The 21614-nt window shown below is 42.0% G+C and overlaps 2 protein-coding genes and 1 pseudogene across 3 annotated transcripts in view; all 3 read right to left on the minus strand.

The window, feature by feature from the left end:
• The window catches only part of STON2 (stonin 2), a 177136-nt gene that overhangs the window by 69545 nt on the left and 85977 nt on the right, over positions 1–21614 (minus strand). The gene's annotated exons all lie outside the window — the stretch shown is intronic.
• LOC112628568 lies at positions 3402–3917 on the minus strand (annotated as a pseudogene). The gene has a single exon (XR_003120446.1). The product of XR_003120446.1 is annotated as a 40S ribosomal protein S24 pseudogene (transcript).
• On the minus strand, positions 8676–9881 carry LOC112628569 (non-histone chromosomal protein HMG-17). Its single transcript, XM_025391516.1, has one exon. The coding sequence runs from the start codon at positions 9780–9782 to the stop codon at positions 9510–9512; it is 273 nt and encodes a 90-aa protein (XP_025247301.1). The 5' UTR covers positions 9783–9881; the 3' UTR covers positions 8676–9509.

Consider the following 21614-nt stretch of genomic DNA (forward strand, 5'->3'; position numbering starts at 1 on the left):
AAATCCAGCCACTGGTGTCGTTATAAGAAGAGACATAAAGACACAGGGGAAAACATCACGGGAAGATGGAGACAGAGACTGGAGTTACGCTGCCACAAGCCAAGGAAAGCCAAGGACTGCCAGCAACTAGGAGAAAGCCCACTGGCATGTTGACTTTGGATTTCTAGCCTCCAAGACTGTGAGAGAATACATTTCTGTTGTTTTCAGTCATCCAGTTTGTGGTAATTTGTGACAGCAGCCCTAGGAAACTAAAACATACAGTGAACTCAGACCAAAAGTATGGATCAACCAGCCTACCTACGGCTTAAACCGTTTAGTGGGAAAGACAGAGAAGGGGTGGGGGAAATCCTAGACAGGAGAACCTGAGTCAGCTTTAATTTGTCTTAGACCAGCTGGGCCCACAGCCGACTCTTCAAAGCTGCACAAGTACCAACAGGTAAGCCTGCTTTACCTGAAAATCAGGCGGGCAGAAACCACAGGACTTGTTGGCGCTGATATGTTAGGAATGAAAATGCCCTTTGTAGGGTAAGGGTAATCTTCCTCCACAGGAGGGAGAGGGGGGATATTAACACCATCCCATGTTGGGGGAGAAGTACTTTATCCTAGGTATCCACCTGTCTATCCTGTCGTATCTCAGGGAGGCTCTATGGCCTAATAAAAACATCTACACACTCTGACGTGGGATGCTCCTTAGCACTCCCCTGGTTATTCAACCACGCCAAGCCTCAGCATACCACCACCTCCTCTGGGCACCGTGAGAAGAACTCAATGCAGTAAGGCAGTGGAGAACCTGGCATGTGAGAGGTGCTGGTCTGGCACCCTTTACAAAGCCATATCTGGATACTTGTGATGGTAAACAGTCACGGTGGCCACTCACAAACACTCCCCTTGTGTGCTAGGCACTGAGCTGGACACTGTAGAGACTCAGTTATGGTCTTTGATAAATGAACTGTGTAAGGGCTTTAGGATTTAGAGATGGTGTCTTTTTTCTTTCTTAAAATTTCATTTACATGATGGTAGTGTTTTATAATAAAATGTCTTAAAATTCTGATCTAATATTTTTAAAAAGAAGTGGGAAAAGCTGTCACATATTTATTAAAAATGTATTTTTTACAACATGGCTCAATTGTTCAGCAAGGCACAGCTGAATCTTGCCAAAGCACTAAGAGAGCCAGTGTCCACCCTCAAATTTCCCCTCACTCACACTGCACTCCAACACTGTCAGTAGCACATGATTTAGCACTTAATTGGTGGCTAATTATTGCAGGTGTGCTAGTTTTATTTTCCTAGCTTAGCTCCCTCAGGGCAAAAATTACCTCCTTTCACACCATCTATTAGCACCTACTCAGAAGTCCTGCATGACCAAGGATTAGCTGGCCTTACAGTCAGGACTATGCAACAGACTTCTCTCCACCTTTCTGGAGAACGAGCCATAACAAGCTGCTTAGTGATTAAGTTAGAGAAAGAAACGAAGCAGAAGAGACTATGACTAAGAGCTGTGCTCACATTTGGGGTCTGCTAAATAATTTCCCATGGTCCACTCTGAAATGGCACCACCAAAACCATGGGGCAAAACATGCAGGTGGTACTCAGCGATCCAGCTATGGGTCAAAAGCACCTGAGAAACCCGTGTATATGTGTGCAGGCTTGTGTGTGCACGTGCAGCGGCATGTGTACATACCTCAAGGCTAAAGCAATTCAAGCTTTTCTCTTCCTGAGATAAAAAACCACCCTTTCTCAGTGACTGCTAGACTGTATTATTTCTTTATGACTGCCACAGATGCTTTGGGTACTTGCTGGAAGCAAGAAAGAGACTTTAGCCCCATGTGTCTTTGGAAACTGTGGATAGAAGAATTATGCACCAGACACTGTACTAACTTCTTTACATTTGTTCTTTTAATTATTCCACTCAGAGGTTCTAGGGGGTTGGACCAACCCCATTTCACTGGCTGGAAAACTGCCTAGAAAAGGCAGAGCCAGGACTGGATCTGATGTGTCAGTGACTCCAGCACAGACTTCTGCATGACCACAGTTCAATACTATTGGGAGGGAGGGGACAGAGCCACGAACCAGTATCAGGCAAAGTGTTGTTAGACCCTAGACATTTTCCTCCCATACCCTCATCCGCTGCCCACCAATAGAAACAATGAACTTTCACTGGAGACCCTCAAATCGCTTCACAAAGAAGGCCTCTAGGCCTAAATCCAGCCATGGATAGAGGGGGGAAAAGAGAGACCCATACTGAAGCCGTTGGACTTGGGTTAAAAGCTGCATTGTCCCTCCTCTCCATGCAGAGCAGCTAATTGAGGTTAGAGCCATAGAAACCAAACAAAAGGCTCTGAGGGGCCCACACATCCTAGCCTAACTGCTGCCAACCACTGTGGGAAGGGCCAGAGGAAGCCCTGCTCGCCCTCATTCCTCAACAGTTTAATGAAGATTTGGTCTGTCATCTTCCCAGGGAACAAACTCCTGCATGACTGTCTGAGAGAAACTGATTTTTATTCTCAATCAAAACAGTGGATTCTCCTTTAAAGCCAGAAGTCAGCAATAAAATGGTCCATAAACATATTTATGGGGTTATAACCCCCTCAGACTAGGCACTTGGATTTCTCTCCCAGCCCCTGGGCCTGCCAAAACCAAATTCCTGGAGAAGTTCCTGGGCATCATGGCTGGGAAGCAGTAGGAAGGTCTGCAGAGGCTGGGGGCCTCCCTGAGCCGCTGCCACAGATGGGCACTTTTCGGGCCAGATCGTCCATGGTCTCTGAAAGTTATGAGGTTATTCACCCAACACCATCTATCAGCAAATGAGGATATCCAGCTTGCTTTGTACGTTCGGGATGATTCTGAAAAAAGTCACACTTGCATTTCAAAATCTCTAAGATTTTATCACATAAATGACACACAAAAAAGCAAAATTTTTTATGCATCATAAAGCAAGGATTACCTTTGAGCCAGCAAAGAAAAACCCAACCATTTTCTTTTTAGACTTATTTTACTTCTACTCTTTAAAAACTTCTCTTTGGGGGATAGAAATTCCTGGGAAGAAGGCATCATTACTCAGATATTAAAAATATCTTACCGTATGTTCCCCACACGGACTTGAGTATACTAAACCTACCTCAATGCCTTGAACTTACTGTCATCTACAACTTTTTGCCATTTCCATAGAATTAAATTGACAAGCAGACTATGTGGGACTGAGGACTTTAGCACTTTTCAAACAGGGAAGAAGTTGTCATATGAAAAAAAGGTTAGATTTGTTCTTTATGGATTCAAGACATTGTCATAATAACTATAATAATTACAATAATAATAATAAATTGTTGGAAGAGCTGACATCTATCCATTAAGCATATTTATTATATCGGTCATTATTTTAAGAGCTTTTTTTTTCCACATGAAAGTTTTTAGTTTATTAACCTTCCTGTGAAAAATCCACAATGGCCACAGATAACATCATTGCAATGCCTTTACCCCTTCAGCTGTGATCCAGTCTCCAGCTCACTGCTAGACATTTCATTTCTTTTTGGCGACACTAACATTGGCCTTTGCAGTCCCCCTGACTTTCCTCATTCTGTTCTTGTGTTCCTCTCGTTGCTTTCTTGAGGTCTTTCTCTTCTCATACAGACCATGTCTTGCAAGGCCATGTTTGGATTCATATTTCTTTGCACAATCCAAGAAATCATAAATCATGCCAAAGAAAGTTGTCTTGCCACCACCAAAATGAGTTCTGAATCCAGGTACAAAGATGACATCCAGTGTGGTCTTGTACATTTTGGCTAGTTTTTCCCGAATTTCTGTCTTAGGTACAGTACTGTTGCCTTCCCGGAGTGAAGGACATCAATGACCATTTGTTTCCTCTGAAGTCATCGGTTGGTCATGAACTTTCTAGTTCAGATAGTTACCATGTCATTCATGATGGCAGTCTATCCTCAGACAGTCAGGGAGTCTACTCTAAGAGCTTTAAATACATTTTTTTTTCTTTCAATCTTTTCAACAACCCTATGAAATCGTTACTGTTATGGCTCTAATTTTGCTGATGAAGAAAACAAAGCTCGGAAAAGTTAAGTGTTTAGTACTGACTTAAACGGCTAGTAAGTAGGGAAGCCAGTATTCCAATCAGGCAGTTTGTTGCCACAGGACTAGTTGTTAACCGTAACATTGCATGAACATGGAATGAGCTTCCTCTCTAGAGAGCAAGTCCTTCAAGACGAGAGGCAGCCACTATGGTACAAGAACTTGAGCTTCACTTGGGATACTGGCAAGTTACCCCATCATATCCCTGGTGACACCGAGTTCATATTCCATTATATTAAGCTACTTGGTATCAACATGTTTTTCTAGTTTTGAACAGTTCTATAGTTATACTTTTCACTTGTGTCAGGAAGTTAGTGTGCCATTTAAGAAGCAGAAGGGAGATCAGCTTGTCATGGCAGGTGGCATTCAGATTTCTAAGGAAAACATTTAGATTTGTATACCTGTTGGGAAACCGCCTCTATTTCTTCGTAGAGGCAGGTGGTTAAATACATGCCCTTACCAAGGTTTCTGCTCTAAAGCCAAGAGGCTCATCCCTGAGGCAGATGCTACACAGCACCTGCAGCTTGCCCTACTCTTAAGCAAACCCAATGAGAATGGATGTCAGGTTCAAGCATGGCAATAAGGCCAGAAGCGATTCTGATGCTGAATGGCCAGGTAAGATTCCATTAAACCAGCCTTCTCTAAGTCACTGGGCCACCTCCAGGGCACTGGTAATTGGCCAGATCTAATACCCACCTCCGCTCTGCCAGAAGTGAGGTGCAAGAAGCACCTATAAAGAAGTGAAATATTAGATTTGTGGAAAGACTGTTCATTTTGTCTCCCTCAACTACTTTTTCCCTTTGCTTCATTTACTATTAGGATACAATTCAAGTTCCATCACATACAATGGAGCTTACTTACAACACAAAGGAAGTGGATAATATATTTGGTTCATCATCCAGCCTTGAATCATTAAGAGGAAACCTTGACCAATCTTCTAGAACTTCTAAAACAGTGACAGCAAGCCCCTGAAAGAACTAGAATTGTAGGCCTCACACAAGCTCTTCATATCTTTCTCTCTTTCTACTTCCAGTTCCTCTTAGCCAACTGTCTCCAAAATGCCCTTTCTGGGCACGTGGAAAGAAAGAGAGACATGTCCTTTTGTAGGGTATGAAGCACATTGGCTGTTGTTACTTCTCCAAGTGAAGCTAAGCAGAAAACTACTGGCAAGTCTAAGGCAGAAATGGGGCAGAAAGAAGACTGGAAAACAGCAAGACAAGGAAAGAGAAATGTCCTATCATAGTCTGGGGTGCCATAACAGGGAGCTGGCTGCTCTTTGGACCAATGACTTGCTACCAATTTTATTTATTTAGCGAGAGTCTCATCACCCAGGCTGGAGTGCAGTGGTGTGATTTCAGCTCACTACAACCTGCATCTCCCACAAGCAATCCTCCCACCTCAGCCTCCCAAGTAGACTACAGCCACACACCACCACGCCTGGCTAATTTTTTGATGTTCTTGTTGTTATTACTGTTGTTTTTTGGGTAGAGACAGGGTTTTGCCATATTGCCCAGGCTGGTCTCAAACTCCTGGGCTCAAGTGATCTGCCTGCTTCAGCCTCCCAAAATGCTGGAATCACAGGCGTGAACCACCACACCTGGCCTACCAATTTTAAACATAAGAGTTGGCACTAAAAACGGTGACCCATTCTTTATATAAAGACTGGCCAGTGACAGTCTCAAAGACACTATTCGAGAATTAACTCTGTGGTAATGGCAAGAAAAGAAAAAAAAATGAGAAAGAACTAGAAGAAAGAAGAAAAGGTAGAGAGAAGGAGTCTCAATGTATCTTAATCATGACCCTTTCAAAAACAACCAAGTATATCCTTCCCTACCGCAAACACTTCCTGTCATTTCCATCTAATGGAATGTGCAGGGATGGTCTGAAGAGATGCATTCAACAATAAAGGAAGCTGCCGGGTAAGAATATCCAGGGTGTCACCTCTCAAGAGTCATCGTTTTTCTTTTGGTTCTGGGGACACAGCTGGACTGTCAGATACGCTGCCACAGGAAAAGGCATGCACCTACAAGGGAGACAGAGGAAAGGGCTGAAGGCAGAGACAAAGACGGAAGCTGAGAGAAGACCCAGATTTCAGAGTATCTCTATGGGTTCTATAAGTTTAATAAATAATATTCTTGGATTTACTATGGAGTCAGTCCTGCCAAAACCTACACTTGGACTTGAAACCCAACTGAAGAAAAGTCATTCAAAAATACCAAAATGAGTGAAAGCACGACCAAAAAAAATTATTTTAAGAGTAAGAATTAATGGAGCATATTTAGGAGAGAGAATTTAGGAAGGGGGGAGAGAGAGAGAGACAGCTATACACACAATATTAAGAGGAGGCATCTGAAAAGGTAACAAAAACAATGCAAGACTTCTTGTATTTTGTAGAGCTCAGCAGCACAAAGGTTGAGCGTCTGGTAGGGGCTGCTCAGGACTGAGAAATGACCGAAGGTGTACGGCGGAAGGTCAATGATCAGAATTCTAAGGCTATTCGTACAGAATGTACAGAATTCTAAGGCTAATTCTAAGGACTAAAGAAAAAACTGCCCTTGGTGTTGAGGCTGAGTCAGAAGGCAAGTGAAGCCAGGGGACTACAAAGAAAGACATTTCAGGTGAAAATGAGATCCAAAATTCAGCACGCCGTAGAAAAGCTGCTGAAAACGGGTAATTCCAATTATACCTGCCATCTATGTAACAGTCACAATTTGTAAGTTAACTTACCACTGCATACCTCATTTCATTCCTCAATAAGCTCTGTGAAGTGGTTAGGTAGGGCGGGTATCCTTGTTACCACATTCCAGGAAGAAACTAAAGCTTAGTGGGGTCGGGTGATTTCCCAGGTGTTATGGCTGCTAAGTGGGAGAGTGAGGACTCCTAGTGAGCTCTTCTGACTTCTACTCCAGTGCTTACTCCACTATACCATCACTCAGGAGTACCAGAAATATCACTAAGGGGAAGGTGGATTTGGAAAATACTTAAGTGAAGGGCCAAAGTCAGCAATGTAAAGCACATGACCTGCATGGAGGGTGGTAGAAGTGGACCCTGCTGGTCTGTGGAAAAATGTGGAACGATGACAGCTCAACATGGCATGAAAGTCACCATGGGGAAAGGAGACTATGCCAGTCCTTCCAAAGTTGAGGGAATTAGGGCCACAAGGAGAAGAAGGGAAGTCAGGCGACTTTAAGGAATTATATGGAGCACAATGTACAGGTAGAAAAGGTAGGACTATCTCCTCACCATCAACAAGGATTTGAAGGATACAAGATGGCTCAGGATTGAGTGAGTGAATGAATTAGTGGGTGAATGAATGAAAGCCAAAGACGCTGGGCAGAGAGGCTTTAACCTCAGATGAGTGATCAGCAGGAGCAGGGATGAGGATGACCATGGGTAGAGAAGAGGGTGGGAGCTACAGCAGTGACAGGAAAGGAGGTAGCTGTTGGGGAAGTTGCAGAACTTTTCCAAGGTTCTTAGTCTTAGTCCCAAGATTCTAACTGTAATAATAAATTCGAGGATGTGAAAATCACTGTGAGCTTTAGAGAAGACAATGTATACGAAAGTGTCTGGCAGTGCCTGGCAAATGGTGGGTGCTCAGCAACCTCGGATTAAAACAGAAGTCAAGTCACATGGACCCTGGGAAATGTGCTCTTCACTATTGACCTTTGTGTTTCAATCAAATATTTACTGTATACTATTATGGGTAACATGTGGGAAGTGATCTAATAATGAATCAGACATTGATATTGCTCTTACCCTCCGGGCACATCTGATACAGATTACAGTGTAATGTGGTAGTAAATTCACCTGTTCAGCAGATAATTATTGAGCATCTATTATGTGCCAGGCACCGGTGATACGCCAAGGACAACAGAAAGTCCCTGTGCACATTGAGTTCATGTGGGCACAAAGGACAATCCAAATCAGACAAATCATTTCAAGTGGGGTTAACTGCAATGGAGAAAGACAAAGGAGAGCAAAGAGGTAGAGAAGAAAGAGGGCACAGGAGACCCTATTTTACTCATGGGATGGTTGGGGAAGACCTGTAGGAGGAGGTGACAATTGAGCAGAGACATGAACGGAGTGAGGGAGTGAGCTGTACGAAGATCTTGAAGAACGACCTTCCAGACAGAGGGAACAGCAAGAGAAAAAGCCTAAGACAACAGAAAGTATGAACATGAGAATGCAGGAAGTGGTGACTGACATAGTGCAGCTGCTGAGATAGCAAAGAAGTCAGTCTTACTTTGTGGTGTCGCTTTATGTATATGGGGGTGTCACATTATGATATAATAGGAAATATAAATTAGGTACAGTGGTATGTGCCTGCAATCCCAGCTATTAGGGAGGCTGAGGTGAGAGGATCACTTGAGCCTAGGAGTTCAGGAACAGTCTGGGCAATATGGTGAGACTCCAGCATAAATAAAAAAAGAAAATAAGATTTAAAAAAAGAAGATAAAAAGAAAAAGAAAAATATGTTTGGTTTCTACCCCAGGTTCCTAAGACAGAACTCCTAAATGTCTTGTAGATACAGGTGGTAGGAGAATCTTCTGTTCTAATACTTGGTTGTTGACCCCGATTCTTGACACAGACATCTTTTTTTTTTTTTTTCCAAGCCAAACTGTATCCAGCTTTATTAAAGATACTTTCCATAAACAATCATGGTATTTCAGGCAGGACATGGGCAGACAATCGTTAACAGTATACAACAACTTTCAAACTCCCTTCTTCAATGGACTACCAAAAATCAGAAAGCCACTATAAAACCCAATAAAGTCTTCATCTGATGCTCTGAACAGGGAAAGTTTAGAGTGAGGGTTGACATTTCACATTTAGCATGTTGTTTAACAACTTTTCACAAGCCGACCCTGACTTTCAGGAAGTGAAATGAAAACGGTAGAATTTATCTGAAGATCCACAATCTAGAAATGGAACCAATGCTGTTTTGACCAGTGCCATCTCAGTGGCATCACTGGAAAGTCCAGATGGCCTGACACACTGGTAACCAATGACTACGGGTCAGGTCCCAACAGATGTCTGGGCTTAAGGGAGTTAAGTCTATGCTGAAAGATGGAAAGGGAGAAGAGAACATAAAAACAAATTTGTTTTTCCATACCACAAGGCTTTTGTGCCAAGGTGGCCATGTGTGTCAAAGTCAGGGACTCCCTCCTCCTGGGAACCAAGAGGAAGTCTCTCAAAACTAGAAGAGAAAGGTGTTTTCCCCACATCAATCCAGCTTTGGAGACATTCTATTAGTGACATATGCCCCTTCCCCCAAAAACAACAATGAAGTGTTCTGTGTGCTAACAACATAGCTTTAAAAAAAAAAAAAAAAAAGTAAAACAAAATTCTGCATTTTTATAAAACTTGATAAAAAATAGTATTTCAAACTGTACAGTCACCAGAAGTACACAGTTATCAAAAATGCACACACTTCACTTGGCATCTCCAGCACCTTCAGCTTTCTGTGCCTGGTCTGTTTTGGCATCTCCGTTTTCTGCAGGGTTATTCCCCTCCTTGCCAGCATCAGCTTTTCCCTTTTTCCCTTTGGGTACCTTCTCTCCCTTCTTTGCAGGGGCCTTTTTAGGCTTGGGCTCTGGCTTTGGAGGAGCAGGTTTAGCAGACAACCTCGCGGATCTTCTCTGTGGTTCGTCCTTCACCTTGGCTTTATCTCCTTTAGCATCCCCTTCAGCCTTTCTCTTGGGCATGGTGGCGACGGCGGCGGGACGTAGGTGCTGGACGCGGGATGCAGCGCGCGCGGGCTTTGGTCGGTCCGGGGGTCGTTCTCGCCTCTTCTTCTTCACACTGCTCCGACACAGACATCTTAAGTTCCCTGGAATTTCTTGGGTGAAAGGAGCATCTTTTGTCCTAATGAGGCAACCCTTGGTGGACTTTTGAACAATGTCAGGATAGGAGCTGGTTGCCAGGGGAACCAACCATGTGATTAAAGGATTGGAACTTACAGCCTCCTCCCCAACCTAGGAAGGGGAGAGGAGCTGAAGGTTGTGTTGATCCCCGATCAATGGCAAATGATGGAATCAATCACGCCTATATAATAAAGCCTCCACAGAAAACCAAAAGGACAGGGTTCAGGGAGCTTCCAGGTAGGTGGACACACGTGAGTGTCAGAGAGGGTGTGGACGCTCTTTCCACATGTCTTGCTCTGCGTGTCTCTTCTGTCTGGCTGTTATCCTTTAAATAAATAACCAGTAAATATAAGTACAGTGTTTCTCTGAGTTCTGCGAGCTGCTCTAGCAAATTAAAGAGGGAGTCATGAGAATCCCAGATTTATAGCTGAAGCAACTGGTATCTTAAGTGGGAGATAGTCTGTGGACTGAGTTCTCAACCTGTAGGGTCTGACACTATGTCCCGGTAGATAATGTCAGAATTGAGTTAAATTATACAGCATTTCGCTGGTGTCTGCTGGAGAACTGGTTGTTAGCAGGAAGCAATCCTCTCATATTTCGGTGACCAGAGGTGAAACATTCTGTATTGAGATTAAGAGTGAGAGAAACACTTTGGTTTTTTCGATCCTTAATGGGAGGCATAATAAGGAATCAAGGAAAACTTCCTGAAGGTGCTGGCAATTGAGCTGAACCTGGACAGAAATGCAGCATTCGGTTCCACAGCAAAGGAACACTGTAAACAAAGGCCCAAAGGAGGAAAGCAATGAGTGTGTGTAGGGAGCAAAGAAGAGTTTGGTTTGGATAAAGAGGACATTTGATAGAGGGAAGTGGGCCAATCAGGCAGGAAAGGTGGAGGGAAGTAAGAAAGGGCAGGAGGAAAGAAAGGGTAGAAGGAAAGGAAACCTTAATTTTTGAAAATGTATTATCTACTAGGCACCTAGCTAGGTTCTTTGTCTTATTTCATTTAATAAACACAGCTACCCTAAAACATCCCCATTGTAATAGATGGCAAACTGAGGCTAGGAAAGGTTAAACCCCAGAGGCAGTTATGGATGTCAGGCTAAAGAAGTCAGGGTTTGGCCTGGCGCGGAGGCTTACGCCTGTAATCCCAGCACTTTGGGAGGTCGAGGTGGGAGGATCACGAGGTCAGATCAAGACCATCCTGGCTAACACGGTGAAACCCAGTCTCGACCAAAAATACAAAAAAATTAGCCAGGCATGGTGGCGGGCGTCTATAGTCCCAGCTACTCGGGAGGCTGAGGCAGAAGAATGGTGTGAACTCAGGAGGCAGAGCTTGCAGTGAGCCAAGATTGAGCCACTGCACTCCAGCCTGGATGACAGAGCAAGATGCCATCTCAAAAACAAGTCAGGTTTTAGGCAGGGGAAATCATTGAAGGTTTGTAAATGCAGGAGGGACACAGGCAGAACAGTACTGCTCTGGGATTAACCTGGCACACAAGGTGGATGGCAGCTCAGCGGTAAGCGACCAGCAAAGACAGTGCAGATCTCCAACCATCACTGTGGGGAAGAACCATCTTATTTCTTTCACATTCCCAAGGCCCTGAGGTACAGTACTAGGTCGATATCAGGTAGCCAGCACTTTTTTAACAGACTACCCAATTTAAAGTTCAGAGACAAGAACAGCATAGTTCCTGTTCAATCTAATCTTCCTTTTCTTGTGACTAGGGTCATGTACGAGCCAAAGAAGGCCAGGCTAAATTTTTAGCTTTTTCAGACTGTAAGGTAAAGTATCAAGAAGGAGTGACTTACTTGCTCCTCAAACACTAAAAAGTTGCATTTGATTTTTTAAAAAATAAAAAAAAAAACAGAGCATTCCACTGTAACACTATGATGGAATACTACCCATCAAAAGAAAATAATTGATTACTAGTACACATAACAATATAGATGACTCTCAAAATAAGCTGAGTAAAAGAAGCCAGGCAAATCAGAGAACCTACTGTATGATTCCATGTACACAAAATTCTTGCAAATGCAAACTAATTTGTAGTGACAGAAAGCAGAGTAGTGGGTGCTTAGGGGTGGGGTGGGGGACAGAGAGAGAGGAAGTGATTATAAATGCACACGAGGAACTATTGGGGTTGGTGGATACGTTCATTATCTTGATTATGGTGATGACTTCACAGGTGGGTACATGTGTCAAAACTCATCAAACTCCACTCTTGAAAGCTGGAGAAAAACACAATGGCTCTATAGATCTTAAATAGGGCCCCTAAAATCAGGGGAGACAAGCATTAAAGATTTCCTTAGCTTTTGGGACAGAGATGTCTTGTGAATATTTGTGTTCTTTCAGGACGCAGAGCTGGACCACATTTTCCAGCCCCGCTGGCAGTAAGCTGTGGCCAGGCCCTGAGTTCTGGCCAATAGATTGTGCACTTCCACGTTCCACCCACCACCTAGATGACTCTGAGGACACAGAGTAGCCTGGGTTTCTGAACTGTGGAGCACTGCACAGGACACCAACTCGCACTAACGGTGGCTTGAATGAAAAATGAACTATACTGAGTCACTGAAATCTTGGTCTTTTACAGCAGTTAGCCTCCTGGACAAGGACATTATATAAATAATCTATATACTATTAATATATATCAACATATAATATATAGAATATTATATAACATATTAATCACTAATGGAATATTTTACATAATACATGTTAATATATTAATAATTGGTATATTAATATTCTGAATACCAATATTACTACCAGTAGAACAGTGGGCAAATCATTGAAACTTAATAAGTCCTAGTCTCATCCTCTGTAAAAAGGAAGGGCATTTTTCTGCTTTCCTCACAGGCTGTAATAAAGGATGAATAAAATCATGTATGTGAAAGCTTTTTGAAAACAGATGTACTTTTCACATACAAGATAATGATCATAACTGCTATTACAAATGTCTGTATCTGATATCCTCAGTCCAAGTTCACAGTTTCACTTCCAGTGAGCACCAGATGACTTTTGTTCCAAGTCAGAAAGACCTCACTCTCAGCTCCAGCAACTCCCTTCTACTTTATATGACCTGAAAAGCATTCACCAGGACGGTGTTTGTTGACACAAGAAGGGAGAGGGTTTGGTGGATATGTTTAATTGCAAATTCATAGATAAGGGATACATTTTGCAAACTAAAAATAAGATCAGCTATGCTTCTTGCATTATATTTCCTCATTTTATAGGTTTTTGTTTTGTTTTGTTTTGTTTCCAAAAGTCTGGCCCCGAATCCTATTTCTGGGAGGTCACAAGGGAAGCAAGGCAAGACTGACGTATTGCTAACCTAAATCATCACTGCTGGAAAAAGGGCCTCAAAGCGCATTTGAACACTAGCAATTGAGAAGGCACAATGGGAGCAAGGGGGCGTGTATGGAGCACATACCCACTCACCCAGAGCTCCAATTAACTCCTGGGATTCCTTCCAGACTCTTCTAGATAGTGCTAGTTCACCTACTATAACAAAAGTTCTGCCAATACTATATTTTAAACAGGTGAAGTTTTCCATGAATGCTACTTTTTCCTTTTGGAAACCATAACCCTAAACTAAGTTATGCCACAGTTACAGATTATCTCAGAATCTTCATGTCGTAACATTACAAAGATTTATTTTTCCCATTTATACCCATCAAGGGTCAGCTGCAGCTCTGTTCCTCATCTTGATTCCAGGGCTCAGGCTGAAAGAACAGATCCTGTCTACAGCATCTGACTCATCCCTGGCATTCACAGGTACTGATCTAGGAGTAGAGATGCTGGCTCACATAATACATGTCTAAGCATTTAAAAGTATAAACCACGCTAGACTGTTAAAGTATGTGTTATACTCCTTGACCAATATTATGTTCATAACAACCCAGAAAGCCATAATGGAGTTGTTTTTTTTTTTTTTTCTTGAGACAGAGTTTCACTCTTGTTGCCCAGACTGCAGTGCAATGGCACAATCTCGGCTCACTGCAACCTCTGCCTCCCAGGTTCAAGTGATTCTCCTGCCTTAGCCTCCTGAGTAGCTAGGATTGCAGGCACCCACAACCACGCCCAGCTAATTTTTGTATTTTTAGTAGAGATGGGCTTTCGCCATGTTGGCCAGGCTGGTCTTGAGCTCCTGACCTCAAATGATCCACCCACCTCAGCTTCCCAAAGTGCTGAGATTACAGGAGTGAGCGACTGCGCCCATCCCATGATGGACTTTTGATTTCTGACTCTTTGGAGCTCCACACAGAAATGTCACAGTGCAGGGCAAGGTAGCCCCTGGCCTGGGGTCTGCTCCCTTCCCTTTCCCTGCTCCCCGCACTGCTCCAGCCTGCACTGTGAAGGCCCTGTGTGCTGTGTGGGGCCCTCCTGATCAAGACATCTGAGCTCTATTCCCGGTCCCCATAAGTCTAGGGGTACACAAGAGCAGCATGGTCCACACTTAGGTGCACAGATCTTGGAAGAGGCCATAGAAGAGAGTCAGGGGCTGTCTAGGTAGAGGATCCTGAAGTCCTGGGTACATGAACCATGGTCTAGAAGGTGGGGCATGGGGACAAGTGAAGCCAGAGAGCACCAGAACAGAGTCCAAGCCAGGATCTGAGGGGCAACCTGTGAGGCAGTAATGAGTGGTTTTGACAGAGGAAAAAGAGTGGTGGTGGAAGCACAGAGAAATCTGCACTGGAAATGTCACTTCCACCTGCTTTCCACTGGCCCCAACACAAGTCAAGTGGCAATGCCCATGTCAGTGAGGCAGGAGAGCCATCCTGTTATAAGTGGGGACTACATCCCAGGGAGGGTAGGGCATGCTTCCTCCAGGAATATCATCTTCTTTCCTTAGATATCAGTACCGAGGGTTTAGGAGAAAACACATCCGTTGAAAATAAAGGTTAACAGCTCACAACGGGTAGCTTTCTAAATGTGGTGAAATGACACAGTGCCTTGCAAATAGTAGACACTGAGGGAAACGGGGAGAACTGGATTGAAATATGCCGAAGTGGAAAATGCCCCCCAATCCCAGCATCCTCTGTGGGAAAAGGACAATAATTTGGCAAAAGAGAAAGCAGTAAGTCTCCTGGGATACATTCTGGATCAAACTAATAATGTGTTGCTTACGGCAACCAATTTGTACAAACAAATCAGTCCTGGGGAGGAGGAGAGGGGAGGCAACTCATACAAGTAAACCTGGCAGCATCTCCCTTCTCCCACCCTACCCTCCCTCCCATCTCTTCTCACGAAAGCTTTTCTTCCTGATTCCAGTTCTGCAGCAAAATGCCATAGACACAAGCATTTCACAAAGCATGTCGGGTTAGCCCACCCTTCAGTCAATGAGAACTGAAAGAATAAAAGAAACCGCATTTATGAAAACTAGCCAAGGATATCAAATGAAACTTTTTCTAGTTAGATGTAGCTGTTTTTCCACAACTTTAAAAAAATTTCTTACCATTCGCTAAGTCTTAGCTTTAAAATATAAGGAATTCTGAAAAGTACATTATATTGTTATACTCATAAAAGCTACTCCTTGTCATATTCCAGGCATTTTATGTACCTGGTCTCACTTAAACTTCAGAACAAAACTGCAGTTCAATATTGTCATCATTATTATTATTTCCATTCTACAGTTGAGGAAACTAAAGGCTACTGAGGTTAAATGATTTGCCCAATATCACAGAGCAGGGAAGTGTTACAGCTGATGTTTAACCCTGGTCTGTCAAACTCTGAACACTACGGCTTTCCATTATACTATACCTACGTCCTGTAAAGAATAAGGAACTAGCATTATGCTGGTGAGAAATTAACCACTAGCTCATGGCTCTTTCATACCGAAAAGACAGAAATATTTGAAAGACTATCCCTCCCCAAAGCAAACAAGCCAGCTCCTAGCCCCTGAGCAAATAGGCCAGCCTCTAAACATATCTGTCATAAAAGAAATTTAAAAATAGTCCCAGTAATATATTTAATTTTATTTCTAAATAGAAATATTTTCATTCTATTTTTTTTCTGATTTTTACAGTAATGTATGCTTCTAAATAATTCAAATTATATAGAAATAAATGCAGTAAGGAATAAAAGTCCTATATCCTCTAGATAACCACTATTAGCAGTTTGGGATCTACTCTATCAAACTTTTTCCTAGATATTTAGAAATATACATATACACACACACTAATATAGCAAAATTAAATAGAGGCCCATATAGCAAAATGATTACACATTCTATTCTGTAACCTACCTTTTCCCTTTTCTTTTTTTTTTTTTGAGACGGAGTCTTGCTCTGTGCCCCAGGCTGGAGTGCAGTGGCGCGATCTCGGCTCACTGCAAGCTCCGCCCCCCCGGGTTCACGCCATTCTCCTGCCTCAGCCTCCCGAGTAGCTGGGACTACAGGCGCCCGCCACCTCGCCCGGCTAATTTTTCTTGTATTTTTAGTAGAGAAGGGGTTTCACCGTGTTAGCCAGGATGGTCTTGATCTCCTGACCTCGTGATCCGCCCGTCTCGGCCTCCCAAAGCTACCTTTTCAATTAACAATGTAATTGGGCTACTTTCCATGACTGCGTAGTATTCCACTGTATGTATGTAACATACGTTATTTGATATTTGGTTAGATATCTGGGCTTTGTTTTTGCTAATATAAACACTGCAGTACTGTACACACAGCCACATGTCTAATTATTTCCTTGGGATAAACTAACAGTTAAAGAATATGACATTTAAACTGACACTGACTCCAAGAATGCCCTCCAGAAAGGTCTTCCCACAATTCTCACATGCAAATTCCCAATTCTCCACTCACTACTAGATATTTTCAAGCATTTTAACTTTACCAAGTCAACAGACATTATCGTTTAATCCACACAGCTGATTATTGGGATTAAATGATATTTTTCATATCATTTCTTTGGAGTTTTTCTTTTACGAACTAATGTAGTATTGACTTTTGAACTGGCGTGTAAGCCAATGAGAGCAGTGGGATAAACTAACCCCTTGGTGAACCACCTAGTCATTCTGTAGGTAAGCAGGTGAAAAGGCTGATTGAGCATAAACAACTCTTATTATTAAGAGTTAATTATAAGCATAAACAACTCTTTCCTCCTTATTACATCTGTGGGAAGTAAGCTATAAATGTTGGATCCAAAATCTAGCTCCTATAGCTTGTTGCAATGCATATAATGGCTCCAGAAATACTACATAGGTTGGGCTTACAGTATCAAATTGGTTATCTTGGGAAGGGTTGGGAGGAAACTTCTGAATTGTAGTTACATAGTATTGTGGGCTGAATTGTGTCCCACACAATACATGTTGAATTCCTGGCCCTGGTACCTTAGAACTGTGACTGTATCATACAGAGGTATTTAAGATGAAATGAAGCCATTGTGGTGGGCCCTAATCCAATATGACTGTCTTTACAAGAAGAGGACTTTAGGATACAGGCACCACAAAGGGGAGACCACATGAAGGTACAGGGAGAAAACTGGCCGTCTCCCAGCCAAGGAGCGGGAGACTTCCAGGCACAGAATTGTGATAAAATACATTTCTGTAATCCTAGCACTTTGGGAACCTGAGGTAGGAGGATGGCTTGGGCCCAGGTGTTCGAGACCAGCCTGGGTAACATGGTGAAACCCTCCTGGGTAACATGGTGAAACCCTGTCTCTACAAAAAATGCACAAAAATTAGCCGAGCATGGTGGCACATCCCTGTAGTCCCCAGCTACATGGAAGGCTGAGATGGGAGGATGGTTTGAGTCCACGAGGCAGAGGTTGCAGTGAACCAAGATCATGCTCCTGCACTCTAGCCTGGGCAACAGAGCCAGAATTTGTCTCAAAAAAAAAAAAATCTGGTGTTTAAGCCACTTAGTCTGTGGTACTTTGTTATGGCAGCCCTAGGAGACTAATACATATAGCACTCCACACAAGCCTAAGGAAAAGTCAACTATCAATTTCACAGAAGAAAAGACCAATGAGCATCCTTGGTACTGCCACTGGAAAGGGCTGACATCTTGTTGATAGCCCTGTTTGCAACACTTGTCTTGAGTTTCCCGATGCATCACAAAGTGGTGATGTGATTTGTTCTTGAGTCTCATGGCAGATGTGCTCAGCAGCAGTAAGTTCTATCGAAGAAAGCTGCTCTTTTCCAGTAGCTCAGTCTCCAGAACTTTTTATCATGTTTCCATCCCTTTGACCCAATGTAAAGTTGTGAAGTCATTCTCTCCTTTGAAGCAAATATGAAAAATCAACTCTCATTTTTTGGGAAAACTTATCTTAGTATCACATCAAAGAGGGGCTTTTTTTCCAGAACCTGAGTAATTTGAGAATAGAAGGAAGAGCTACCCCAGAGGCAGTGAGGTGGGTACAAATGGATCTGTAATGTAAAGAAGAACGTCAGCACAACTTCAATGAGAAGATGGGCTACAGGTCACTATAAAAGAGACCTCAAGGAATTACAAAGACCCAGGCCTTTCCCCAAAGGACTCTGGGACCAGAGAAAAAGATGTATGATCTAAAACACATTAGCCTGGACATTAGGACGCAGGCACCACAAGGGAGGCAAGAGACTTTCTATAGCCACATCTCATTACAGTGTCAAATTTGTTGTTAGGAAAAAAGAAGTGGATTTAAACTGCACTTCAGACCAAGTGAACCTAACATATATTTACAGAACATTTATCTAACAGTTCAGAATACAAATTATTCTCATCAGCACATGTAACATTCTCCAGGACAGGCCATATGTTAGACCACAAAAATAAGTTCAACACATTTTTGAAAACTAAAATAATATCGAGTATCTTCTCAGACTACAGTGGAATGAAACTAGAAATAAATAATAAGAGAAACATTGGAAACAAAGCAAATACGTGGAAATTAGACATGCTCCTAAACAACCATGGGGTCAATAAGAAATTTAAGAAGTGAAAACATTTGGGCCGGGCGCGGTGGCTCAAGCCTGTAATCCCAGCACTTTGGGAGGCCGAGACGGGCGGATCACGAGGTCAGGAGATCGAGACCATCCTGGCTAACACAGTGAAACCCCGTCTCTATTAAGAAATACAAAAAACTAGCCGGGCGAGGTGGCGGGCGCCTGTAGTCCCAGCCACTCGGGAGGCTGAGGCCGGAGAATGGCATGAACCCGGGAGGCGGAGCTTGCAGTGAGCTGAGATCCGGCCACTGCACTCCAGCCTGGGCGACAGAGCGAGACTCCGTCTCAAAAAAAAAAAAAAAAAAAAAAAAAAGTGAAAACATTTGTTGAAACAAATTGAAATGGAAACACAACTATGGGCTAAAACCTATGGGCTAAAAGCAGTGCTAAGGGGGAAACAATAAACATATACATCAAAAAATTAGAAGACTTCAAATAAACAACTTAACAATGCATCTCAAGGAACTAGAAAAACAAGAACAAACCGAACTCAAAATTGGGTGACAGAAAGAAATAAGAAAAGATTAGAGCATAGCTAAACAAAATAGAACCAAAAAATAAAACAAATAAACAAAAACAAAGAATCAACAAAACAAAACTGGCTTTTTGAAAAGATAAAGAAAATTGATAAACCTTTAGCTAGATTAACCAAGGGAAAGAAGTCCCCAATAAACAAAATCTGAAACAAAAAAGGATACGTTAAAACCAATAACACACAAATAAAGAGGATCATCAGAGATTATTATGAACACCTATATGTAAACAAACTGGAAAACCTAGAGAAAATAGATAAATTCCTGGACACACATAAAACCTACCAATATTGAACAAGGAAGAAATAGAAAATCTGAATAGACCAATAACAAGTAATGAAATTGAATCAGCAACAAGTCTCTTAACAAAGCCCAGGGCCAGATGGCTTTACACTGAATTCGACCAAACTTATAAAGAAGAATTAACATCAATTCTTCTCAAACTATTACAAAAAATTGAAGAGTAGAGAATTCTTCCTAACTCATTTTATAAGGCCAGCATTACCCTGATACCAAACTGGACAAGAAGACTGTAAAACACACACACACACATACACACACACACACACAAACTACAGGCCAGTATCCCTGATGAACATAGATGCAAAGATTCTCAACAAAAAACTAGCAAACTGAATCCAAAAACACTAAAAAAGTGAGACCCCCCCCCCCATCTCTATAAAATACAAAAACATCCTGGGCATGGTGGCACATGCCTGTAGTTTCAGCTACTTTGGAGGCTGAGGCAGGAGGATTGCTTGGACCCAGGAGTTTGAAACTGTAGTAAGCTATGATCGTGCCATTGCAACAACAGAGTGGGACCCTGTCTCTTACAAAAAAAAAAAAAAAGATAATAAAGTAAGAGTAAGCCCAGGGATTCAAGGACAGTTCAACATGTGCAAATCAACAAAGATGATACATCACATCCACAGAATGAAGAAAAAAACATAAAATCATCTCAATAGGTAAAGAAAGAGCATTTGGTAAAATTCAACATTCCTTGATGATAAAAACTCTCAATAAATAAGGCATAGTATGAACAGCTCTCAACATAATAAAGGCCGTATGTGACAAACCCACAGCTAAGAATGAAGAAAAGCAGAAAGCCTTTCCTGTAAGAACTGGAACAAGACAAAAATGCCCACTTTCACCACTCCTATTCATCATAGTACTGGAAGTCCTAGCCAGAGTAATCAGGCAAGAGAAAGACATAAAAAGCATCCAAATTTGAAAAGAGGAAAAAAATTGTTCCTCTTTACAGATGATATGATCTTATATAGAAAAACTTTAAAACTCCACTGAAAAACTCTGAGAACTAATAAATTGGGCAAATTGGCAGGATACAAAATCAACATACAAAAATCAGTAGCGTTTCTACACGCCAATAATGAACTAGCTGAGAAAGAAATAAAGCAATCCTATTTACAATAACTACAAAATTAATCCCAGGAATAAATGTAACCAAAGAGGTGAAAGACTTCTACAAGGAAAACTACAAACCATTGATTAAAGAAATTGAAGAGGACACCAAAAAAATCGAAAGACATCCCATGCCTATGGATCAGAATAACTAACATTGTTAAAATGACCATACTACCCAAAGTAATCTATAGAGTCAATGTAATTCCTATCAAAACGCCAATGACATTCTTCTCAAAAATAGAAAAAACAATCCTAAAATTCGTATGAATCCACAAAGGAGCTCTAATATCCAAAGTGATACTGAGCAAAAAGAATCATCTGAAGGTATCATACTACCTTAACTTCAAAATATTCTTTAAAGTTATAGTAACTAAACAGCATGGTAATGGTATAAAAACAGACCCATAAGGCCAATGGAAAGAGCGAAGAAATAAACCCATATATTTACAGCCAGCTGATTTTCAACAAAGGTGTTAAGAACATACACTGGGGAAAGGACACCTTCCTCAATAAATTGTGCTGTGAAAAGTGGATATCTACATGCAGAAGAATGAAACTAGATCCCTATCTCTATCCATATAATCAACTCAAAATAAATTAGACTTAAACCTAACACCCGAAACTACAAAATGACTAGAAAAAAGTAGCAGAAACACTCCAGGGCATTGGTCTGGGCAAAGATTTTATAGCTAAGACCTCAAAAGCATAGGCAACAAAAACAAAAATAGACAAATGGGACTATGTCAAACTAAAAAGCTTGTGCACAGTAAAGGAAATAATAATAGTGCAAAG

The sequence above is a fragment of the Theropithecus gelada genome, chromosome 7b (assembly GCF_003255815.1).
Source record: "Theropithecus gelada isolate Dixy chromosome 7b, Tgel_1.0, whole genome shotgun sequence".
NCBI classification, from domain to species: Eukaryota; Metazoa; Chordata; class Mammalia; order Primates; family Cercopithecidae; genus Theropithecus; species Theropithecus gelada.